Source organism: Carcharhinus amblyrhynchos, chromosome 1, assembly GCF_965287045.1.
Source record: "Carcharhinus amblyrhynchos chromosome 1, sCarAmb.v2.hapA, whole genome shotgun sequence".
NCBI lineage: Eukaryota > Metazoa > Chordata > Chondrichthyes > Carcharhiniformes > Carcharhinidae > Carcharhinus > Carcharhinus amblyrhynchos.
Window position 1 is genome coordinate 87,708,729 of NC_137324.1, and position 26,815 is coordinate 87,735,543.

General features: G+C 39.1%; 1 protein-coding gene across 4 annotated transcripts in view; it reads left to right on the plus strand.

The window, feature by feature from the left end:
• pds5a (PDS5 cohesin associated factor A) overlaps positions 1-26,815 on the plus strand; it is a 219,673-nt gene that overhangs the window by 158,048 nt on the left and 34,810 nt on the right. For all 4 annotated transcript variants that reach the window (XM_080188570.1, XM_080188561.1, XM_080188579.1 and 1 more), the window contains exons 20-27: positions 4,262-4,385; positions 6,768-6,926; positions 8,333-8,401; positions 8,651-8,787; positions 19,776-19,899; positions 23,136-23,340; positions 25,371-25,485; positions 25,666-25,798. In XM_080188570.1, coding sequence (XP_080044696.1) covers positions 4,262-4,385; positions 6,768-6,926; positions 8,333-8,401; positions 8,651-8,787; positions 19,776-19,899; positions 23,136-23,340; positions 25,371-25,485; positions 25,666-25,798 — 1,066 coding nt within the window. The remainder of the gene's footprint in view (positions 1-4,261; positions 4,386-6,767; positions 6,927-8,332; positions 8,402-8,650; positions 8,788-19,775; positions 19,900-23,135; positions 23,341-25,370; positions 25,486-25,665; positions 25,799-26,815) is intronic.

Sequence of the window (26,815 nt, forward strand, 5' to 3'; positions counted from 1 at the left end):
GCATGGCAAGTTTTGGAGCAGAAATACTTCACTACTATTGCCAGATATTGTCAAAGCCCATAGCTTCTGCAGTGTCCAGTGAATTGGCTAAAGACTGGCACCTGTGTTGCTGGGAACCTCGGGAGGAGGCCAAGATGAATCACCCACTCTGTCTGAAGCTGGTTGTGGATGCTTCAGCTTTATCTTTTATACTGCAGTGCTGGTCTCTCCCATTACTGAGAATGGAGTTATTTGTCAAGCCTCTTCCACCCATTAGTTATTTAATTGTCTACGACCATTCGTGGCTGGATGTAGCAGGCCTGTAGGTCTTAGATTTGATCTGTTTCTTGCAGTGTTGCTTAGCTGCATGTATAACATGTTACTGATGCATACAAGTAGTCCTGTGTTGTAGCTTCCCCAGGTTGGTAATCCATTTTCAGGTATGCCTGGTGCTGCTCCTGGCATCCCTTGCGTGCTCCTCATTGAACCAGGGTTGATACCTTGGCTTGGTGGTAATGTTAGAATGGGTGAATAACCAGGCCATAAAGTTACAGATTGTGGTTGAATACAATTCTGGTGCTGCTGGCCCACAATGCCTCATGGGTGGCCATTTTTAAATTGCTAGATTTGCTCCATTTTACATGGCAGTGGTGGCACACAGCATGACAGTGGGTATCTTCAGTGCGAAGACAGGATTTTGCCTCCACAAGAACAGTGCTGTGGTCAGATGCACCAGCAACAAGGTAGATTGGCGAGGACAAAGTCAATTATGTTTTTTTTCTTGTTGGCTGCTTCACCAGCCTAACAGCTTTACGACTCTGCAAACTCAGTAAATAGTGGTGTGGACAATCCATTTTTAGTGATGGGCATTGAAGTTCTCCATGTAGAGTACATTCTATGCCCTTACCACCTCTATGCTTCTTCCAAATGATGCTTAACATGGGTGAATATTGTTTCATTACTTGGTATCTCTGAAACATGATTCTGATCATATATTCTATTCCTCTAGCTAAATAGGCCAGCATTCCATTAGCCTCTCTGGCTATTTTCTGCATTTGTTCAGGACATTTTAATGATGATTACACTAGGACCCATCCCCACCAATCCCTCTTTAGACTAATACTGTTCTCACTAACCTATAAAGTAGATGATAGTTATATTTGCCATTATTTTGTACATTTGCTTAATGTGTGAAATATCTTTCCAATTTTATGCTTCCATCCACAGTGTTCAAAACACCTATCATTCTGTCATTAAGTTTGGATGTGTGACTTTCTGTTCCATCATGAGAGTCATTAATAAATATGATGAATAATTGAGGCCCAACAGACACAGTCACATCCTGCAATTAGAGTACCTTCACATTATCTCTACTGTCTCCTTTCCCTCAGGGCACTTTGATAACCAGGTCGTTATTTGTCTTCAATTCCATTTTCGAAATACCTGACAGAAACCCAGACCACGTAGGAAGGCAAACATCTGGAAATTACTTGCCAACTCAGGCAATCAGAGCAACTCCGAGACCCACCCTGTTGACTGGTTAATATTATACAGTTACCTACTTTATGAGGGAGCACCAGTCCAGAACAGGTACAGCTCTCGCTAGAAATAATTCAGTGAGTTGTTGGCCATCAAGACAGTCTATTCCACTGATTCACTGTTCTCTGGGAAAAGAACTACATCATAACATTGATCATAGTTCTATCCCTACAGAAATGAGTTCATGATACTGCTCCTCCTTACCTTAGTTCAACTACATGACCTTGTCTTCATTGACTTATAAACTTGAAGTAGATAAGGTCAGCATTTTTGTTTCTCTAAAATAAGTATTCCACAATCTTCCAGAATCAAGACAAACTAAAAATGCCCTTAAGATCATAAAATCCCCTGTGCAGAATGAGGCCATTGGGCCCATCAAATCTGTATTAACAACAATCCCACCCAGACCCTATCTTCATAACCCCACGTGTTGACTCTTCTAATCCCCCCTTACACTATGGAGCAATTTAGCATGGCCATTCAACCTAATCCACATGCCTTTGGTCTGTGAAAGGAAACCGGAGCATGCGGAGGAAACCCACGCAGACATGGGGTGAATGTGCAAACTCCACACAGACAGTGACCCAAGCCAGGAACCGAACTTGGATCCCTGGCGCTGTGAGGCAGCAATGCTAACCACTGTGCCACCGTGCTATGCACTAGAAAACTGGCTATTAACCTTCTGACCACCTTTAACATTCCAAGTCTCAATATCACCTATTATGTGAGGAGATCAAAACTGGGTACAGTATTCTACCGGAAGTTTAACCAAGATCTTGTACATTAACAAAATATGTTGTCCTATACTATAGGGCAAAATAATACACTTGGTTCTGCATAATTCTAGCACTCTCTTCGATCTGACCATTTCTTTGTGGCATTGGTCATGAATTTGTAAAAATTGATGTATCTGGGCGTCCAGATCTCTCTATCTCCCTCTATGGGCTACAGAACATTTCCCTGAAGGATGCTTGTACCTTCATAAGAGTGCACTTTTGCAACTTAAACATAATTTCCCAGTCGCAGTTCAATCTCACGGTACATCTAGATCTGCTAGCAGTAATTGAGCATCCTCTATAGTGCTGATTCTCCCATAAACATTGGTATCGTGTGCAACATTGAATATATAAGATATTACTGAATATATTAATATCGTAAGCACCAATAGTGAGAGAGAACAGAAACTCAACATTCTAATCTTCTAATGAACTGTTGAAGTATTCCTAACAATCAGAATTGTTATCTGAGGTTAAAGGGGCAGTTGAAGTGATCACGTTAGCTATGTATTCCTAATTGAAAGTTGACAGTTTGCTTCGATTGATAAAGTCAACATGTTTAGAGTAGCCTTGAATAACAGTCAATTGGATATACTGGGCTAGCCCCCAGGGGTTAAGCTATAAGGAGAAGGCTGGGTTCCCCAGAATTTAAAAAGTTGAGACGTGATTTGATTAAAATTTTCAAAACAAAAATTATGGTAGATGGGGTAGATGTGAAGAACTGTTTTGATGATCATAGATTCATAGAATCTACGGCACGGAAACAGACCCTTCGGCCCAACTGGTAATTTGGGAGTCTAGAAAGAGAGGGCATAATCTTAAAGAGCTGGGCCTTTCAGGAGAGAAATTAGGAAACACTCTTCACGCAAAGAATGGTTGAAGTTTGGAATTCTTGTCTACAAATGGCAAGTGGTGCAATCAATTGTTAATTTTAAAACTGAGATTAATAGATTTTTGTTGGCCAAAGGTATTAAGGAAGTGAGGCAAATTCGGATATAGTGTTAGAACATCTTGGTCTTATTGAATGCCAAACCAAATTCAAAGGGCTAAGAAACTCACTTCTGTTGCTATGTTCCAGCAAGTAAAGCTACCCCCTTCCATCATATTGCCATGATGACCCTCAGACTGTCATCATAATCATTCTTCCTCCTTTTGATATCTGATCTTCGTTTCTCAGTATAACTAAGTTTATTTCTCTTATGTACTTGTGAAGTTATGTGTTTTGTTAAGAATGAGTAGAGTCAATATAAACGAAACTGTCCAATTTTAAAGGGGGGAATAAGAAGAGAGTAGCAAAGTCGTATGCACAAACAATTTTTTGTTGAGCACTGTACAAGTTGAGTCATCTTAGGGAGGATATCAGGCTTTTTTGATAGTTCAGGTGGGATTTACTGGAACATTATCATGGTGTGGGTCTTCGGTTATATGAAGAGATTTGAAGGGGTTGCTCTCGTGAGAGCAGAGAAGTTGAAGATTTTAAGTGAGATATTCAAAATGTTTTGCTGGGGGAAATATTTTCTACTAGAAGAGGAGTCATTAACCAAGGAAAACAAAGTTAGATAATTCGCAAAAAAGCCAGAGGTAAAATGAGATTCTACATTTAGTAATTTTCAAAAACAAATCCGATGAACAGGGCTCTTGGGAAAGAACAAGAGAATGGGACTTAATGATTAGCTCTTGCAAAGAGATAGTTTTGTCACAAATGACCTGCCTCTGTGCTGTATCGTCCTATGATTTGAGTTTCATATTCAATCATCTTTTCTCTGACAGCTTTTTCACTTCTGTATAAAAAATCTGAATAGTGTTGAAAGAATGAGGTAGACCAGTATGGATTTATATAAACTTAACATTGCTGGGAAGTGATAGCAGTAAAGAAAATTAAAATGTAAAATTAGAAATTTGCAGTCCAGATAGTCGCCTTAGAAAATGTTATTAATCAATAAAGCAATTGATTATTCTTGTTGCAGCACACTCATTCCCATCCTGCATCAGAAAGCAAAGAGAGGTACCCCTCGCCAGGCTAAGCAAGCTGTGCACTGCATTCATGCCATCTTTACAAACAAAGAAGTGCAATTGGCACAGATCTTTGAGGTATCTGAACTCTTTTTTTGTTGATTATGATTTATTCCTTGCTGAAACAGTATATAAATTAGTGGCTGATCAGACAAGAGCAAACATCTTGAAGCATATTGTTTGATAGAACATTGTGTTGAAAGTGCAACAGGGTGATTACTGTCGATTAATCTTAGGCAGTCCCTTGGAATCAAGGATGACTTGCTTCCACTCCAATTCAGTGGGTTCTGAGATGGCTGCCAAATCCAAAGCTATACCTGCAGACCCTTCCTCATGAGGAGCAGGTGGTGCTTGAAGAGTTGTGTAGTTGGGTTGTTTGGAGGTATAAGTGCTCCCTCCAATTCCTTGACTTCACTCAGCACATTCCGAACAAAGTCTCTTGATATATTCAGCGTCTTCCCGAGTGTGCCGTCTCATTTTCAGATAGTCACAAGGCATGGGTTCCCTTGAGTCAGTAGGGATGTTTGACCTCTTTAGGGATGCTTTAGGAATATCCTAAAAGCGTTTTAGCTGCCCTGGGCATCTGGTGCCAAGGACTGCATTGCCTGCCCAGTGCAGTCGATAATGTGTGACTAGTGTCTCGATGCTGGGCAAGTGGCATGGGAGAGGATGCTGCTATTGGACTGCCTTTCTTGCCAATTGATTTGGAGGATCTCCTGAAGGCATAGGTATCACTGCTGCTGCTTCTCCAGTGCTTTGAGGTGCCTATTGTAGGTTGTCTAAGTCTCTGAAACATTTTGGAACCTGGAGATCACTGCTGCCTGATAAACCAGGACCCTGGTCTCGGGTTTGAGATCCTGATCCTCAAATACTCTTTTCCTCAGGCAGCTAACGGCTCAGCTGGGGACAGTGATGAATTTCATCATCTTTTGTCCAGCTTAACCCAAAAGAGGCTCCCAAGATATGGAAAATGGTCCTCATTTTCCAGGTTTTTGCTGTTGATCCTCATTGATGGGCGAAGTGTTGTGCTGTGAAAACAGGTTCAGTGAAAGGCCCACTTTCTCATGTGCTTCAGAGAAGGATAGACCAGTAGTTCCCAACTTGTGGTCACTGTAGTTGGCCCATGGGGGGAAAAAAGTACAATTACGTGTACCTCATATGTATCATAATGAATGTTGCATTATTATTCACAATGTAGTTTGCATCACAAGCATCCTTGTGAAATATAATCTGTTACTATTCTGTGAAAATATGCATGTGCTGAAAATGTGCAGGTAAATTTACTGTGATGAGTGCAGTGTATTTGTGTGTATGCATCATAAACTATTCGAAATAGCTGTGTTTTTAATATGCTTTGATGTATAAGTTTGACCCCTGTCAGCCATAGGCTCTGTTTAAAACAAAAAATTTATAACAGCTTGTGGTCCACGAAAGCTTCTGATAACAATATGGTGGTCCATGTAAAAGGAAAAGGGTAGTGGCTCCTGGAGGAGACAATGACCTGGAGCTCTTTTTCTGAATGAGGCACACACAAGCATCATCTGCAAACTGAAGCTATATGATGGGTTGGGCTGATTTCAGTTTTGGATTGAAGATGGAGTAGTACTTCATCTGTTCTATAGATTATCTCCATATTTATTTGTATTTTGCTGAAGGTGAGGTGCAGTATTGCAGTGAGGAAGATGAAGAAGAAAGTTGGTGTAATGAGACTGTCTTTGTTTAACCCAAGTCTTCCCTGGAACAGGGCTTGTGCTGCAACAAAAACAGAAAAATGCAGGACAATCTCAGCAGGCCTGACAACATCTGTGGAGTGTGTACACAGCTAATGTTTTGGGTCTGGATGACTTTTCGTCAGACCTATCCAGACTCAAAACTTTAACTCTGTTTTCTATCTCTCTCTCCACAAATGCTGTCAGACCTGCTGAGATTTTCCAGCATTTTCTGTTTTTGTTTCAGATTCCAGCCTCTGCAGTAATATATTTTTATCCTAGTGTTTGTGCTGATTCTGTGGGTGAGGTTCATGCAAGTTGATGGTCGTTAGTTCGCCAAGACTAAGACATAATTTATCTGATCATTTTGCTTATCAATCACATCTTCATGAGCAATTGATATGAACAATCATGAGACAGATATTTTGAAAAATCAAAGCTGGGGTTTAGGCATATGTCGGTCTTAAATATTTCCTGTTAAATTGATCAATAGTTTTTATAAGAAGCAAAAAAGCTCTCTCCAGTCTGAATCTGTAAGTTATTTGAAAATGTCAGTAGTCTTTTAATGGAAATAATTTTGGTCTCAGTTAAGATCTGGGCTGCTCAAATTAGTGTATGAATCTTTGTGGCAATATTGAGCATTTAAAACTAAGGGCAAGTGCAGCATTTTAAATGGCATGTTGAGATTGTTGATTTCTGACATTTACCATTTTGTAAATTCTGTGTATATACATCTTTTGTTTTTTTCCAGCCACTAAGCAAAAGTCTAAATGCTGACACCCCAGAACAGTTGGTAACGCCACTTGTCTCCTTAGGACACATTGCGATGTTGGCACCAGATCAGTTTGCATCTCCAATGAAGTCGGTGGTTGCAAATTTTATTGTTAAAGATTTACTTATGAATGACAGGGTAGGTTAAATTAATGAATTTGGTTTTCTAGATTTTTATGGTATTGGTGAAATATAAGTGTATTTAATATATATGATGATCACAGACTTCATTTTGTTCTTGCACTTAAATCGCTGACATTTAAATTATGTGAATCTGTGAAAACCCTCAGCTTGTCATGTTGAGTTAAAAATGTTCAAAATAATTCAGAAGTGCTTTCTTCATCCTGTGTGTTTCTATTGAAATTGGCTTATTCAGAATGATTGATTTTATCTTGTTCATAGATCCACCAAACCACAGACTTTCTGCCATTACACTGTATTAACTTTGTTCAGGGCCCTTCATGTTACTCAATTTGCTTTGGTTAGAAAGATTTGCCAGACTTTTTACGAACTTCATAGAATTAAAGAATGGTTACACACAGAAGGAGGCATTTTGACCCATTGTCATTGCAGGCTGTAAGAAGGAGCCATTCTCCTAATGCCACTCTCGTTGAGGAGGGCAGTTAGAGATGGGTGATAAATTCTGTCCTTGCCAGTGAAATGTAACCATGAAAGACTAAAGAAAATTGCTGGCAGGCCTATTATGATAAACTGCTTAAGAAGTGTGCTAGGAATTGTTTGAAAATTCAAAAAATTAATAAATAGTACTATCAGTAAATCTCTGCTTGTTGTATCAACTTCCACTGAGTTATTATCCCATTGTAAATTTGAAAAATTTACAGACTCTTCATCTGTATGCAAATTCTGACCTCACTATGGTGGTATGTCATGGTATTACTCCAAAATCATGCTGGGATAACTACAAAAGCAATGGAAAAAATAACATTACTGAGACATTGGTAGATCAGGAGTGGATAGTAAATTTAATTTGTTAGTATTCTCCTAGACCATTCAAGCCAAGGATTAAATCTGTTCCCACAACCTCAGGTTTACATTGCACATATGTAAACTCGAAGCGTAGCAAATAAGGTTAATGAGGTGTGGGTGCAAATCGCCACCTGGGAATATGAAGTCAGGATGATAACGGAGGTCTGGCTACTGAATATTTCTGGATGTTAAGGAAAGATAAGGAAAGGAAAAAATGCAGATAATGACAGTATTGATTACGGAGAAGCTTACAGTGCTGAAAAAAAAGGATATCCTGGAGGGTCACAGTCAGGTCCCATTGTAATGACGTATAGGTGTTGGATGAACAACACAATACTGGCCATCTGGAAACATACCCCACCATGCATTGGCATCTTTGGAAGTGCATGCTGTAATGCAGTTGCTATGTTAGGGCTACTTGTACTTTGTCTTTTTCAGGGATATGAATATAACCCATGGTAATTATACAATCAGCTGGCAGAGTCTTTATTTATTGGAAGTGTATTTTTTTATTAATTCCTCTATTTACAAAAAATTGCTAATATTTAATTTCTCTAGTTTCCTGGAGGGAAAAATGGTAAATTGTGGACACCGAATGAAGAAGTCTCTCCAGAAGTGCTTGCTAAGGTACTGTAGGCTGAAACAAAAATAAATTAAAGCCATGCTACCTATTATTAGATAATCAGTTGGAAAGTTGAATATTGTCAAGATGTGTATGTCTGCACCTTCATGCATGACAATAAAAAGATCAGTCCGAAAATACTATTTTCAATAATCAGTGTTGATCACAAAAAAAATCTATCTTTGCAAGATTGTTCTTTCAAAAATAAAATCCTGTATATACGTAAGGCAGTAATTTCAACATTTTTTTATTAGGTTCAGGCCATCAAGTTATTGGTACGGTGGTTGTTAGGGATGAAGAACAACCAATCCAAATCTGCAAATTCCACACTTCGGCTGCTATCAGCTATGCTGGTCAGTGAAGGTGACTTAACTGAACAGAAAAAAATAAGGTAATTTTGCTCAGAATTGTTTCAGTTTTTCCCTTGTACAGAATGATGAACTTTGTATTTAATAGAATGTTATTAAGTTCTATGATTCACTGCAAGTAATTAAATGAAGAAAGTTGAGAACACAAGAATAGCAATTTGTAATTAGTTAGCACCTAATGCTCTTCACAGAAATATTATAAAGCAAAAATTTAACTTAAAAGAGGAAAGAGCAGTAGACATGTGGAAAGGTTTGGAGGGGGAATTCCAGAGCTTGGCACCTAGGCAGCTGAAGGCATGGCCACCAATCTTGGACCAGTTAAAACATCCAGAAATGCCCAAAAAAAACAGAATTATATGAGCATAGATATTTCAGTTGATGAAAGAGGGCACTTGTGGGCTGAAAAATATTACAGATAGGGAAGGGGCAGGATCATGGAGGAATTTGAAAACAAGGTTTAGAATCTTAAAATTAAGATTTGCTCGACAATATATTGGTTAGCTTGCACAAGGGTAATGGGTAAACAGTGTTCTGTTGCCTGTACCTTTACTTGCACCAAGCTTTGGACAATCTCAGTTTTGCAGGTATTGACAAATGGGTAACCAGCTAAAAGTTCATTGGAATAGTCAAGTCTAGAGAGGACAAAGGTGTGCATGAGGGTTTCAACAGCAAATGAGCTGAGGCAATCAGGCAGTGTTATGGAGGTGGAAATAGGGCAGCCTTAGGAAGGGATAATTTTGCTTTGTCACAGATAGCGTATCATTAAACAAAGGATAGCAGAATTTTTCATTGCTCAACCTCTACACACAAGTAGTACACTTAGTTCTGTTTCATTACCAATTGTATAAAAAGAGCTTATCATGGATAAATTCTGACTTCTCTGTTAACATGCACAGTCGTTATCTTCTATTCATATTCATCAGAAGAAAGGTTGCTAGGTTTGTTTAAGAAATCATGATCCTTTTGCCAAATCGTTTTTAATTTTTAATGTACATGTTCATTATTTTGTACTATCATTAATGTAAAACCACAATCTGCTGCTGCAAAGGTATTAATATTTTAGTGCTGAGTGTTTTAGTAGAAATATGAATCAACTATTAATACCATGTTACATTTATGTAGCGCCCCCAATATAATGAAACATTCCAAGGTACTCTACCAGAGTGATATAAAGCAAACTTGGATAGCAAGACAGCAAAGGATGTATTACAAATGGTCACGAAAGAGATAGGTTTCAAGGATCGTCTTTTGGGAGGAAAGAGGGACCGGAGATATTTAGGAAGGGAATTTCAGAGTTTAAACTCTCTAAGTTGCTGCTGGCATAGATTCAAGATGTGCCAGAGATCCTTCTAAGCAACATGCACATGATCGGACCTTGGTGCATGAGCGATTTTTCACATGTGCCACTGATTTCTGAAATGCATGTTATTATCAATGTTTTAAACACTTCTAAATGAATGACAACATCGCTGTGCACCTGTGCAGCATTGGAGATCAAATTATCTATAGATCACTGCATGAAGAATGTGGACTATTGAAGCTCCTCCAGAATGTTGTCGTTTTCTAAAGAACTGATTCGTACTTGGGAATTGGCATTTTCTAGCTTGTGCCTCAAAATTTTGAACTTGGCATGCAAGTCTCTATTTTCTGAAAGAGATGTATTAATTTGCATTACTCCATTTCAGAGCTATGCGTGAGTTGAATTTTAGTTTTTCTTCATCCCTCCCTTTCACTCAGATATTAGGGAGACCAATGCAGACCGAGTGATTACTATGCAGAACACCACTTAGTCCGCAAGCTTTCTGGTTGCATGACATTTCAATTCACCATCTTGCTCTCATGCTCACATTTCTGTCTTTGGCCTTGGAAATGTTCCAATGAAGCCCAAAACAAGCTAGAGGAACAGCCCTTCCTTCTGGTTAAACACTTTATGCCTTTTTAGCTCAACATTGAGTTCGACTACTTCAGACCATGAACTCTATTCTTTCCACCATGTGCCAGTCTTTATTTTGCCATTAGTCTTTGTTTTTTTTGTTTTCAAAGCTGAACTTTATTCTGCTATTATCACCTACTCTGGATCAATACTTTGTTTCTTTACCATTATCACTCGGTTTGCCTTTTGTTACATGATGTCTCTATCATTTAATCTCCCCATCCTCTAATGTTTTTGTTCCACCTGAACCACCACCTCCTTCCACAGCATTAAACCCACCACATCTCTGCCTGCCTTCAGTTCCAACGAGTCTTATTGACCTCAAAACGTAAAACCCATTTCTCTCTTCACAGATGCTGCCAGATTTGCTAAATTCTTTTAGAATTTTGTTATCATTCAGGCATTAGCTTCTTTCGGCACAAATTTTGACAATAATGAAATGGAATTAATCAAGATTCTTTCCAAGAGATTTCCTAGGATTAAAATCTTACTCCTGAGAGTACCCCTGACTGCTAGAATCCAGACTTGAAATGTTGGCTCTATTCTTTCTCCACACATGTCAGATCTACTGAGTTTTTCCAGTATTTTTTGTTTTTGATTAAGATTCCCTGTCCTGTTTCGGATTTTTCCATTGTAGGTTACTCTTGTCTGACCATTGAATCCCTTAATCATTTTGAATAACCTTCCCTCAGTTATCTAAACTTGAGGGAAGACAGCTGGGTTTATGCAACTTTTCTGCATTAACCTTTCACCCTTGGTATCATTCAGTGTTGTATGTCCCTCAAGGCCATCATATCTTTCCTGAGGTGTGGCACGCTCAAAATAGAATGCAGTACTTTAGATTGGGTCTTCCGATAAGAATCATAGAATCCCTACATACAGAAGTACCATTCAGTCGATTGACTCTGCACCGACAGCAATCTCACCCAAGCCCTAACCCCAAATATTTATCCTGCTAATCTCCCTGACACTAATCAACCTAACCTGCACATCTTTGATGAAAGCCAAATTTTCATTAAACATGCATACTGTGACTAGGTTAGATATCCCTGCAGTTTGCAGATATACGTAGGCAGTATTTCACATCTTCAGGTAAATGAGAGTTTACCTGAGAGTTGAACGAAATTGGCTGGACACTGGCATTTATGCTAATTGGGACTTCAAAGTGCAGCTGAGCAGTTTTGTTAGCATACTTACAAACACCTCTCTTACACTTGTGCTGTGCTTCTCCCTAGTTGGAGGCAACTATATTCACAAAGTTTAATTTTGCCATAATTGTCCTCCACCTCTCTGAAGGTTGGAGAGTGTTGCATTGTTGACATGCTTGTTCTGTCAGTAATTAATACTGTATTACAGTTAGGTAATCCTTACCTTGCTTAATTCTCAAGGTCAGTATCTCAGTCTAAGCTGTTGTCTTGTGTTGCTCCCAGCATGTCTTTCTACACATTTAAATCCCTAATAAGCACCTTGAACCAGGCTTGATCAACCAATTTCAGAGGATTTGGGGCAGCATGATGGCATAGTGGTTAGCACTGCTGCCTCGCAGCCTTGGGGACCTGGGTTCAATTTTGACCTCGGGTCACCATCTGTGTGGAGTTTGTGCATTCTCCGTGTCTGCGTGGGTTTCCTCCGGATGCTCCGGTTTCCTCCCACAGTCCAAAGATGTGCAGGTTAGGTGGATTGGCCATGCTAAATTGCTCCTTAGTGTCAGGTAGCTCTGGTAAATGCTTGGGATTATGGGGATAGGGCCTGGATGGGATTGTGGTTGGTGCAGAATTGATGGGCTAAATGGTCTCCTTCAGCACTGTAAGGATTCTATGATCTTGAGTCATGAAGTTAGATTGTGATGGCATACAATTCTTAGAATCATATAGTGCAGAACAGGCCCTTCGGCCCATTGAGTCTGAACCAACACACAAGAAACACTGAACTCCCATCTAATGACATCTACCAGCATTTGGTTCTTGAAAGTTATGATGTGACAAGTGCTCATCCAAGTACTTTTTAAAGGATGTGAGGCAACCCACCTTTATCACCCTCCCAGGCAGCACATTCCAGACCGTCACCACCCTCTGGGTAAAAAGTTTTTCCTCACCATGGACCTGTGTCCCCTTGTGACTGAGTCCTCAACTAAGGGAAATAGCTGCACATTATCCACTCTGTCCACGTCTCTCATAATCTTGTACACCTCGATCAAGTCACCCCTCAGTTTTCTTCACTTCAATGAAAGCAACACAAGCTTATCCAACCTCTCTTTGTAGCTTAAATATTCCATCCCAGGTAGCATCCTGGTGAATCTCCTCTACACCAGTGCAATCACGTCCTTCATTAGTGTGGTGACCAGAACTGTGCACAATACTCTAGTTGTAGCCTCACCAAAGTTCTATACATCTCCAACATGACTTCCCTGCTTTTGTAATCTAAACCTTAACTGATCAAGGCAAGTGTCCTGTATACCGTTTTCATCACTCTACCAACATGCCCTTATGCCTTCAGAGATCTGTGGACAAAATACCAAGGTCTCTTTGTTGCACAGAACTTTCTAGTGTCCTGCCATTCATTGAATATTTCCTTGTCAAATTACTCCTTCCAAAGTGTATCACCTCACACTTTTCAGAGTTAAATTCCATAATGCTTCTTATCTGCGCATTTGACCATTCCTTCTATATCTTCTTGTAGCCTAAGACACTCAGCCTCACTGTTACACACCGGGTCAATCTTTTTGTCATCCACAAAGTTACTAATCCTACCCACCACATAGTCATCAATTTGTTTATACAAATAATGAATAATAGGGGGTCCAACACAGATCCCTGTGGTACGCCATTGGCTTCCAGTCACCTGAAGCAAACTTCTGTCATCACCATCTGTCTTCTACAACTGAGCCAATTTTGAATCCACTTTATGAAATTACCTTGTATCCCATCTGGGATCTTGTCAAAGGCTTTGCTGAAATCCACATCAACTGCACCCTCATCTACACACCTGGTTGCATCCTCAAAGTTCAATCAAATTTGTTAGGCATGACCTCCCTCTGACAATCCCTGATCAAGCCTTGCCTTTCCAAGTGGAGATAGATGCTGTCCTTCGGAAGTTTCTCTAATAGTTTTCACTAGTCTGTAGTTCCCTGGCTTATCTCTACAACACATCTTAAACAGTGGAACCACATTAGCTCTTCACTCCAATTCATGAATGCCTGATTGTGGGTTGTTAAATTTGTTAGTTTACGTCGTGTTTAGTGCACAGGAAAAAATCGCATTCGGTCCAACGGGTTCGTACTGGTTCTAATGCTTCAGACAAAGCTCCTCCCACCCTATTTTCCTAACCTCATCGATATCCTCTGTTCCTTTCTTCCTCATGTGTTTATCCAGCCTCTTCTGAAATGCACCAATGCTATTAACCTCAGCAACTCTTTGTGACAATAAGTTCCACATTCTAACCCCTCACTGGGTAAATAACTTTATCTAGAAATTGTATTCATTGTGGTAGTGGCTTTCTTATATTTATGACCCTTGGGTCAGGTCTTCCCCACAAGTGGAAACTATTGTAAGGTGTTTGACGTAGTATGGTTGGGCTTAAGGTATTTGTAGCCTGAGGTAGTTCAGTATTTATTAGCCTTGCATATTATATGTTGAAATATTTTCAATGCCATGGTGATTGAAGCAGAATCTGCCAAATTGGGTGATGAATGTGGTTAGCAACCTGGACTCAGTGTTGTATAAACCAGTGAGCCTAACATCAATACTGGGGAAGTTGCTTGAGTCTGTTATCAATGATTTTGTAACACAGCATTTGGAAAACAGTGGTATAATCAGACAAAATCAGCATGGTTTTACAAAGGGGAAATGATGTTTGATGAATCTGTTGGAATTCTTTGAAGATGTAACTAGTAGAGTGGACCAAGGAGAACTGGATGTAGCTGATTTTAGTCTGTTTAGACTTTCAGAAGGCTTTCGACAAGGTCTCATGTAGCAGACTACTATGTAATGTGTAAAGTGCATGGCAAGTAATGTCTTGAGATGGATAGAAAGCTGATTAGCAGATAGGAAGCAAAGATTTGGCATAAATGAGCTGCCTTCTGATTGGCAGGCATTGACAAGTGGGGCACCGCAGGGATCTGTGCTGGGGCCCCAACTGCTCACATTATATGTTGATGATGTGGAAGATGGAACTAAATGTATTATCTTGAAATTTGTAGATGATACAAAGTTGGTTGGGAGAGTGAGCTGTGAGGAAGATGCAGAGATGCTTCAACGTGATTTGGCTGAGTGAGTGGGAATGGCAGATGCAGTATAATGTGGACAAGTGTGAGATTATCCAACTCAGTAGCAATAGGAAGGTAGATTATTTGAATGAGTTTAAATTGAAAGAGGTAGATACTCATCGAGACTTTGGTGTCCTCGTGCATCAGTCTCTGGAGGCAAATGCACAGGTACATCAGGCAGTAAAGAAAGCAAATGGAATGTTAGCTTTCATAGCAGGAATATTTGAGTAGGAATAGGGATGTTTTGCTGCAAATGCGCAGTGTGTTGGTGAGACCACGCCTGGACTGTATGCAGTCTTGGCGTCCTTATCTGAAGAAATATGTCCTTGCTGTAAAGGGAATACAGCAAAGGTTTATTAGGCTGATTCCTGGGATGACCAGTCTGTCAAGTCACTTGTCCACTTTACAGTGTCATATAAGGAGAGACTAAGTCAGCTAGAATTATATTAATTGGAGTTTAGAAGAGTGAGAGGGGTTCTCATAGAAACTTATAAAATTCTAACAGGATGAGACAGGATGGATTCAGAAAGAATGTTGGCAGAACTAGGGCTCATAGTTTGAGGATAAGGGTTAAACCTTTTAGGATTGAGATGAGTAATTTCTTCACTCAGAGTGATGAATCTGTGGAATTCAGTACCACAAAGTAATTGAGGTGAAAACATTTTGTGATTTCAAGAAGAAATTAGATATAGCTATTGAGGCTAAAGGGATCTTTTAGGATGGCACAGTGGTTAGCACTGCTGCCTCTCAACAGCAGGGTTCTGGATTCAGTTCCAGCTTCAGGTCACTGTCTGTGTGGAGTTTGCACATTCTACCCATGTCTGCACCCATTTCCTCTGGGTGCTCTGGCTTCCTCCCACAGTCCAAAGGTGTGCAGGTTAGGTTGATTGGCCATATTAAGTTGCTCCTAGTGTCAGTCAGTTTGGCAGGGTAAATATGTGGGGTTACAGGAATAGGGCCTGTGTGGGATTGCGGTTGGTGTGGACTCAATCAGCTGAATGGCCTCCTTCTGCACAGCAAGGATTCTATGATGGATCGAGGGTTACTTATTTTGATGATCAGCCATGATCAAAATGAATGGCAAAGTGGCCAGGAATGGCCAAATGGCCTACTCCTGCTTCTATGTTTCTATGTTATGAAAGTTACCGAACCCTGCTGCTGGCATTGCGTTTTGAAAACACTGTGCTCATGAAGAGTTTAGTCAGGCTTTTGTCTACTGGTGTACTTCTCCAGCTACATCTTTATTGAGCTGTGCTAACTCGACTCAAATCTGGAGGGACCATTCAGTTTAGAGACTGGGATCAGCCTGGAACACAGTGTGATTGGGGAGGCGACCCCCATCTTTGTCATCTCACCCAGCTTGACTTGCTTCACAAGCTTCATGAGGGGTTAGAGAATCTTTCATGGCAAGAGCAGGCACATGGGTTTAGTGTCCTCCCTCAGTGTGATCTTGTATGCATTCTTCAGTTGCCCCCAATCCCGCAAAGAGTTTCAGGAGCTCCATTTTATACTTGGAGCCGAACCTTATCGATTGACCTCATTCATTTTTTTTTTGTAAAACATTAAATTTGATGCAGGCTGTTTGGCTGAGTAGTGAATGGTCCATGAACAGTTTTTCAGATTCGTTTACCTTTATAGCCAAGTGTCAACTTCCACCAGATATTTGATTCTTCCTGCTGGGTACAGGTGCATTATGGTCGGCAGCAACCATTGGGTTATTGCCAAGGTTCTCTGTCAAATAAGTCTGTAACATTGGCCCCTGTTAGATGGCCATTGAGCAAGATGTCCACATTTCAGAATGAAAATCCAGGATCTTTAATCTCACCCAGCAAGCATGGTTGTCTGTCCTCTTTGCGTGTTGTCTTGACCTTGTGAATACTCTTGGGATCTTGTTTGTATTTTGATGTTTTGGCTTTATGTGGCTTCCCAAAATGTCCTATATGGTTAGGCTGAATTTGCCAGAAATGTCTGGCAATGTCTGGAATTAATCATGCCTGTGGGAGCACTTTGCTTCAGAGGCCCGGCATTGTTGCTGTTCTAGTCAGATATGTATTGTTTCCCATGGCCTGGAGTGTCCTGTTCATGTGGTGTTTCACTAACTGGACAGTGGGTTTACTTTGTACCACGATACTTTCTCCCCTTAATGTGGAACTGTGCTGTAAACATATTACAAATTGTTTGACTGTTTGGATGTCTTTCTTGAGAGTTAGATCTTCCTTCACATGAAGCATGTTGGAGAGTGTGTTGTTTACCACTCCTACAGCTATTCTATTCCTAATAATAAGTTCAGAATTCACGTGACAGTAATCACAGTTTTCAGCCATTCTGTATAGGCCATTAGTGAAAGACTCAACAGATTCTCCTGGCTGCGTTTATTAAGTTTAGCCCTTTCAAGTATTTTGTGTTTCCAAGGTTAAAATAATGTCGCATGATTTAAAACTTCATCAAATTGTGATTTGTTGGATTCTTGTCTAGCTATTGTATCATTGACTATCGGGCCTACTGAATAAAGCAGTGTGTTAACTTGTTTGTCTTTTTATCCAGACCTGAAACAGCCACATTTGTAAGAAAGCCATATTGAAAAAAATTAAACATGGAGATTGTGAATGCCTTTAAAACTGTCAGATGTGAGAAAACTCATTGCAAAGAAGCATTTATAAAATATATCTATATCTTGTATTCATAGATATAAATATATCTGTGGTATATTTCTGACCATAGATCAGAAAAGTCCCCAGTTTTGTGATTGATCCAAATTGGTCTGAAAAAGTGGATTTCTGAGCTATGGTAAAAAAAATATTAAATTGCAGGCTCAACTTTAACAGGTTGATGAAGATCTTGTCATATGCCTTCACAAAGAGTTTTCCAATACTTGACAATTTTGGCGGGCTGCTGAAGTAATGACATTTGTAATCTTGGTGTTTAATTATTTGCAGTAATGGCTGCTTGGATTAGCTGATTACAGTCTTCCCTGCTTTTGCTGGGTTTTCAAATGGAGATTAATTTTTAATCAGCAATTTTCTTCTTTGTTAGAAGTGAGTTCAGCTGTAATTGTGCTGGCGCAGATTCGGGAAATTGTTTTCTCATATTCCAGTTAAATGGCAATTTCTGACCACTGCAGTATTTAACTTCTTTAATAATTTTTTATTGTGGGGAAATTTTCAATTTTTAGCTCACTCCTGTTAGGTCTGTTAACCCTGAAAACTGTATTTAACCTGGACTAGCATAGGATTCAGTGGAGTCATTTGCAGTGAGGAATTTAGTTTTTGCCTTTAGCTTCCAAGCCTTTCTTTGGAGCATTTCTCTGGTGGTTTTCATCTGCTCCTTCACTTCTTGAGCTTTTCTTCAGGTCAGAATGATTCTTAGATGTTCCTTCAGTTTTTCTTGGTTTGATAGAGGACTTAAATTTAGTTGCAAAACAAGTATACTTATCTACAGATATTCATGCTTTAGAAGAGCAGCCTTCTCATTACTCTGAGAATGAACTTGCATTTCAGTAATACCTAATTACATCTATTTTTTCCATTCAAACTAATACTTCTGAAATGCAGTAACTATTCTCATTATAAACAAATATTGCAGGTATTTTGAGGATAGGCTTAGGCCCCAAAAGCAAATGTGTGATGAAGAAGCAATAAAGTTGTTCATAGTATAGTTGGATAAAGGAGCTAGCAAACTGGGAAGCATTCTCACCTTCATATAGTGTCATGCTATATTTATTATCCACTTAAATCAGCAGGTGGAAATGCAGTTTTAAATTGGAAAATAGTATCTCCAACATTGATTGTGGCTTGGAAGTATTAACCGAGAGCTTGTAGTAGAATGATGGTTTAGAATGATTCTTGACCCAACAATCTACTGAGAGAACTAACAGTCAGACTGAGATGGACGTCAAGTTGAACAATCCATGCTTCAGTAACTAATTTTCAGATGTTATCTTAAATGACCTACAGTTTTAATTATTTTCTTCTTTCTGCCCCTACCACTGAGCAGATCGTAACCCCATACAGATGGAAGTCTAGTGAACCCACTGTTGGTACTTAGAGAAGATTTGGACTCCACAGATAATGGTTCCTTCTTGAATTCTATTACAAATTGACTTAATGCTTGACTACGTCTGAGAGGAAATTAGCAAAGTTTCTACAAATATGAATCTGCTTTTATATTGTAACTGACATCACTGTCCTTGATAATTCCACTTGGATAATCTAGGGTTCCTGGACAGGAGTGTTCACTTTACCACCAGTGCACACAAAGTAGTCTTCAGTGTGATCTGTACATTTTGGAATAATTTTACTGCCAGCTATCATTGCCTCTGGCCTCTGCAGAAATTTGATGTTTCCTTTTTGCAGGAACTGCTCTTTGGCTAAGGTTGCTAGCACATGTGTGAAAAAAATGAAAATGATGGAAATAAATTAGACTACTTGATTTGCTATGACTTTTCAAATAAAATGTCTCTTCCACGTATATACTTTGCTTCTCCTGAAAAAAAGGTATTTGTCAGAAGTAAATTAAGGTTCTGTTATTAATCATTTATCAACATTATCTGAGGAATAAAAAGAGGATTGAAAGATCTGATTTCCTCTTTGAAATGTTCAGACATGTAGCATGCACATATATCCATGTGTGTAGGAGCTATTTTATTTGAAAAAGAAAGATTATCAAGTAAGTAATTCATTTTTCTAGTTTGCACTTTTTGATATTAGTTTCTTGCAAGTTGTCACTATTCCATTTGAGAATTGTTTTTATAATTTATAAATATTGTGTGTGGAACTTTGCTATGAATAGTTGACCTTGTTTTTCCTGTCTTGCAGTATATCTGATATGTCTCGATTACGGTTGGCTGCAGGATGTGCCATTCTAAAACTTGCACAAGAACCTTGTTATCATGAGATTATCACCCCAGAGCAGTTCCAGCTCTGTGCACTTGTTATTAATGTAAGTACCGTTTTCTTTTCATTCCTTATGTAGTGGTCCTGTGCTTCAACATATTAAATATTTCTATATGATGGCAATATAGATCTCTGGCTAGAAAGTCATCAACCAAAAAGATGAAGAAAATAGCCAATGGGACATTTATACAATTCAGTCTTACATTTTGAACTTCGTTGAATGATTTTTGAATTGTATGAATAGATCTTTTAATAGATTTGGATCGTCTTTTTAAGAATTAATGAGAAGAATGTCTGCTCAGGAAGTCAGATTCAATTTTTCAAAAGATTTAGTTCTTTAAAAAAGAGGTTTCTCCAACAGCCTTTCTTTAGTGACAGTCATGTAATGAATTGTTCCGGGATCTTCAAAGGAACATTATAAAATGAAATATGACACCAGACCACATGAGATATTAGTTTAGACGATCAAGAGCTTGGTTAAAGAGGTAGGTTCTGAGGAGTATCTTAAAGGAGGCAGAGAGACGTAAAGAGCATAGGGTATAGGTAACTGAAGGCATGGCCACCAGTGACAGAGCAATTAACATCAGAGGTGTAAAAGCAGCCATAAGTTGAGAAATGCAGATATTCTGCAGGGTTGCAGAGTTGGAGGCAATTATGCAGGTAGGGAGGAATGAGACCAAGGATGGATTTGAAAACACAAATGAAAATTTTGAATTCTAGATGTTCCATGATGATCTATGATGCGGCTTGACAGGGAACCAGTATAAGTCAGTGAACACGGGAGAAAGAGGAACATTACTTAGATTTAGTAGGAAAAGACATGGGCAGCAGAATATTTGATGACTTCACATTCACAGTGAATAGAATACGGAAGATTTGATAGGAGTACATTGGAAGAGTCAAGTCTTGAGGCAATGAAGACATATGAGCTGAGGCAGGAGCAAAGTCAGAAGATGCTGTGGAGGTGAAAATAGGTGGTTTAGAGATAGTGCAGATATAAGAGTGGAAGTTCGTTTCAGGATCAAGTGTGACGATATGGTTGCAAGCAGATTGGCTTAATCTCAGACTGCTGCCAGGAACAAGGATGGTTTTAGAGTGGAGACTGAAAACAATGGCCAATATCTTCCCAGTATTTAACTGGAAGAAATTTTTGCTCATCCAGTACTGGATGTCTGATGAGTAGTCTGATAACCTAGAAACAGCAGAGTCCAGAGAGGTGGGAGTGAGATAGAGCTGGGTGTAATCCTTGTACAATGAAAACTGCCACTGTTCTCAGATGATGTCAGAATTGTAGAATCATAGTGCAGAAAAGGCCCCTTGGCACATCGAGTCTGCACCGACGCGCAAGAAACACCTGACCTCCCACCTAATCCTATTTACCAGCAGTTGCCCCATTGCCTTGAATGTTATGACTTGCCAAGTGCTTAACCTAGTACTTTTACAGGATGTGAGGCAGCTCACCTTTCCAAGAACTCTACCACCTTTCCAGAGAGCATGTTCAATCTGGGAGGGAATCTTTTTCTTAACATCCTCCCTAAACCTCCTGCCCTCACCTTGAATCTATGTCCCCTTGTGACTGACTCTTCAACAGCTGCCTCTTTGTCCATACCGTCATAATCTTGTACACCTCGATCAGATTGCCCCCTACTCTTTGCTCCAATGCGAATAGCACAGGCGTCTCCAACCTCTCTTAATAAATTAAATTTTCCATCCTAGGCACAGTCCTGGTGAATCTCCTCTGCATCCCTTCCATTGCAATCACATCCATGATTAATGCTTGCTCCCCAAGAGGCAATAAATTCTGTACCTCAGAATTTTTTTCAATAGTTTTCCTGCCACTGAAGTTAGACTTGAGTGACCTGTAATTTCCTGGTTTTCCCCTAATTCCCTTCTTGAATAATGACATCTAAGCCGTCTAAGGCTACAAACAGAGAAAGACAAGGAGGAAAAGTTTATCTTTTTTTCAGTGACATTTGTGATTCTGGTAGGAATTGTTTCAATGCTATGGCAGTGGCAGGGACAGAAACCCGACTGGAGGGATTCAAACATGGAGTTCTTGGAAAGTTGGGAATGGATTTGGCAGGCAATATCATATTCAAGATTTGGGAGAGGAGAGGGAGGTTGGTGATGGGATGGTAAATTGCAAGGATGGTGGGGTTGAGGGCTTTTTTGAGGTCTTATAATAATGAATAGTCAGTTATAATTGTAAAAATGAAACTGATGTGGAGTAGTTAAAGTAACGTTTAAGAGTTTATTCATTAGTCACAAGTAAGCCTTGTTACTGTGAAATTCTCCTAGTCACCACTGTCTGGTGCCTGTTCAGGTCAATGCACCTAACCAGCACATCTTTCAGATTGTGGGGGGAAACCAGAGCACCTGGAGGAAACACATGCAGACATAGGGAAAATGTGCAAACTCCACACAGAGGGGTATCGAACTCTGATCCCTGATGCTGTGACACAGCACTGCTAACCACTGTGCTACCGTGCCCCCCAGTAATTAGTTCTGTAATTTGAGTTATGAAATCCTGAAAATTATTATGTTAATATTGATCAGTTTTGATGGAATGGACTTTTTTGTCATCAAAAAGAATAATAGTAATAGCAGTGTTCAAAACAAGATCAGGAGACTATTGCCAAAACTAATTTTTTTAGTCTTTATTATTAGTGTCACAAGTAGTAATTGTGCAATGAGGTTACTGTAAAAAAAAAATCCCCAAGTCGCCACACTCTGGCACCTGTTCGGGTACACTGAGGGAGAATTTAGCATGGCCAATGCACCTAACCAGCATGTCTTTCGGACTGTGGGAGGAAACCAGCGCACCAGAAGAAAACCTCCGCAGACTTGGGGAGAATGTGCAATCTCCACATAGACAGTGACTCAAGTCGGAATTCAAACCCCGACCCCTGACGCTGTGCCACTGTGCTGTCCCTATGCCTGGTAAATGGAGTTTAGTATAACTTCCTTTTGCCCATGAAGTTAACAAGTGAAAGTGAAATAAATTCTGGCTTGCCAATAGAATGTCCATAATTAATTGGGTTAATGATGCAAACATGCACTTGCTTTAATAGAATCTATTATTCTGCTTTGTATACTAAACAAGTATTGAAATTGAATTTTTTTTAATTCAAACTATCTAATGATTAAGGAAACATCATACTGAATTTTCAGTTGCTCACATTGTTTTTGCTTTCTTCTGCATTTTATTAAATACAAAAATAGTACTTTACACTGAAATTGTCCAGTACAATGTTTGCTTATTTTGTAATTTTGTTGTTGAAGGATGAGTGTTACCAGGTGAGGCAGATATTTGCTCTGAAACTCCACAAGGCCCTCGGGAAATTGCTGCTTCCATTGGAGTACATGGCAGTGTTTTCACTCTGTGCCAAGGACCCTGTGAAAGAGCGAAGGGCTCACGCGAGACAGTGTCTCCTTAAAAATATAAGTATACGGAGGGAGTATATCAAACAGAACCCAATGGCTCATGGTTAGTATTAACATTTTGCAGTAAGTGATCCTGGAATATTTTCCACAAATTATAGACCAATATATTAGACAGTTTTTTGATGCATCCAGCAATATACATGTAATGTCAGATCTACTGACAGCTGTGCCTTCAGCTGCCTAGACCTAAAGCCCTGGAAATCTTTCTCTAAACTCTCCACCTCTCTACCAGACTCCTTGAAGAAATTCTTCAACACCTACTTCGGCCTGAGCTTTTGGTCACCTGTCCTAATATCTCCTCCTGTACTCCGGTGTCAAACTTTGAGAGCTCTCCTGTGAAGTGTCTTGGGATGTTTTAGTGCTTTAAAATGCTATATAAATATATGGTTGTTGTTTACTGTGCATGCCACACCTGCATCTTCACAAGAGAGAGCTATTTAGCATCTTCATTTATCAAGAATAGAATGTATTGTGCTTTCTTATTGCCTGTGAGCCATGTGCTTTGTATATGAGGTGTGAACATTTTCTTCCCTCAGAATGATTGTCACAATTCAAATAATTTCAGCAGCAAGCTTTATTGAGTGGTTTAAATAAAGCATATTTATCCCACATTTGCCCAAGGGGTTTAAAGATGTGACAGCTCATTCCCTCGACACTCACTATTGCTAAAACAATGTATAATTGTCTCAATCTCTCTTTCATGGTAGCCATATAGTTTCTTAGACGACTTGATGCTTTTAGTTGGAGCGGAGATCTTGCAACAGAGATTCCTCATTAAGTGTGGCCCATTCTGTTCCGCTAACAAGTATTTGCTTCAGTTTCTTTACTTTCACACCACATCAGCAAGTGAACTTGATGCTAACATTGCCTCTTGATCATCAAGCTGATTGAAAATTTCTCCTCCGTCAGTCTCTTGTCAGTTTTGCCAAATCTTTGTTGTGCTATCTAACTCAGGCTTCCCTTGCATTTGATTCTTGCTTGTTTCTTTGGACTTCAACCTACTTCTTAGATCCTGATTTGCTGCCTACTTCACCTGGCCACACCACTTTCACATTTCTCCTCTCCAGTATTTTGAACCCTGATCTCTATCTTGCCCAGCAGTAATTTGTGGCTGACCATGAACAGGCATTCCAAACGCAAATTTCTTTGAACAGGTCAGCACCGACCCTCTGTACTTCATCTTGGATGCCTAAGCAGCTTGACATGGTGCCTTCACTTCCTCTTTAAGAGTTGTTACACCAACCCACCCATTCATTTGCTTACATTGACTGCTTTGCCCAGCACACTCAGGGATAAACTTTTATCTCCTTTTGTTGCATGCTTTTGCCTACTTTTTGCATAACTTTGTCTACCTTCTAACATAAATTATTTCCAAAACTAAAGTTATTATAAAAATGCACTAAAAAAAAAAATTTCTTAAGCACTTGCCCGTATACCCTCTTGAAAATATGTCTTTTTTTAATTGCTTTGAGCGCAGAAAATTGAGGGCTTATCTGTAGAGTTGTTTAAAATGTTAAAAGGACTTGAAGTGACAGAGACAAAGAAACTTTTTATTCTGGTGAAGGAATCAAAGACAAGGGAAATAATCTTAAATTAGATCTAGACTACTGGGGAACAAAATCAGAAAGCAATTTTTCATATGGGGTAGTCAAAACCTGGAACACTGATGAACGCTACATCAGTTGAGCTGCCGAGAGTCAGATTTTTGTTAGCCATGGACATGAAGCAAAGGTAAATTGTTGAGATGCAGCCATGATCTAATTAAATACCGGAGCAGGCTTCAGGGGCTGAATGGCAACCACTTGTTAATATGCTTGTCTTATCTCCTGATATGAAATAGACATTTTATTTGTAATGTTTACCTCCTCTAATAAATGGTTAAATGTTGAGTGTCTCTTAAGTTTAAGTAATAATACAACTCTACTTATGACTCCTTGCTTTTGTGAGCATATGGCCTATATTCAGGACTATTTTTAAATTGATCAGTTTTGGCCCATTTTCTAGCTTGGCACGCATGTATCCAGCACTTTGAATTTTTAAAAAATGTTAAATCTATTTTTTTATTTTCTTCAGAGAAGCTGTTGTCTCTATTACCAGAATATGTAGTTCCATACACTGTTCACTTACTTGCGCATGATCCGGATTTTACCAAAACACAGGATATTGAGCAACTGCGTGACATCAAAGAGTAAGTAACAATAAACTGCTGAAATTTGACCGTGGAACATTAAGTAGTTAGTAATTAGTATTTTTAAGTAGAGTTTCATACAGTAGAAAATGCCATTTATAGCATCCTCCTTCATCTTGGGGGCCTTGTGTTTGATTTTTTTTAATGTAGCTAAGGATTCTTCTAATTTTATTTGATAAGGTGTCTGTGGTTCATGTTGGAAGTTTTAATGACAAAAAATGAAAATAATAGCCATGCTTTTATAAGAAAAATGGTGGAGAACATCAAGCAAACAAAGGATGCCCAAGCCCCAGATGATGGCAAAATGAATGAGGTGAGAAATATGTATCTTGTAGCACATTACTTTGGTCTTGCTTTAGAAAAACTAAATCACTTGGTCTAGTCCGTATTATCTAAACTGAGGTAAATTGTCCTGTAAACAATTGTGCATAATTTGAATATTTATAATTGTAAATGCTCAAGTTTCAAAAGATCTTAATTATAATCTGTTTAACATCTATAGCTGGAACTAATACCTCTTGCATGCAATCTTAGTTTCAAGCAAAGTTGAGCATAATTATCATCTCCTAATCTTGCATTCAAAAACAATGTTGTGAAAGTCATGTTGAACTATAAATTGATTCCTTTGTTCCATTTGTGATATAATGTGGGTTCAGAGTAATCAAAGTAGCCTAGCTGCCAGGTTTAGCAGATGGGCAATTAAAATTTTCAGATGACAGTTTGCTACTAGAACGCAGGCATTAGCCTGTTTACTGTAAATGAGTTACACTATACGCTTCTTAATCCTCGTGCCCTAAGGCAGATCCCTGGCTCGTAGTCTTCTCCATAGCTCTCCGTCCTGTGCCAGTCTTATCAGTTTTAAGTAACCTCGTTCAATTTTCAAACGTTCTAATGTTAATATTCTCTTCCTTCCTTCCTCCTCATGTTCATTGAATTCTTCCCTCCATAACATCTCTTATTAGTTCATTTCCTGTTGAGATGTGCCCTGCTCAGTCTCTCTGCCTTTTCCTATTTACATACCGCAAATTCCTTTGTTTGTTCATACTTCTTAGTACTTAATCATTTTTTACTTTTTCTGTCCAGGTGATTATTTCCATTCTCCTCCAAACTCACATTCAAAAGCTATTTGGCAGTTTGATCTTTTTCCTAATGTCCAAGTGTCTCACCATACAAAACCCGTACACTTAAAATTACAACAATGAACAAAGAAATGCCATGCAGCTATGTAAGCCGTTTGTCTGCTTAATACCATCAAAATAATATTTATGCTTCTACTTAACAGTCTCTTATCCTATAACAATACAAATAATTTCATTTGACAGGTATGATT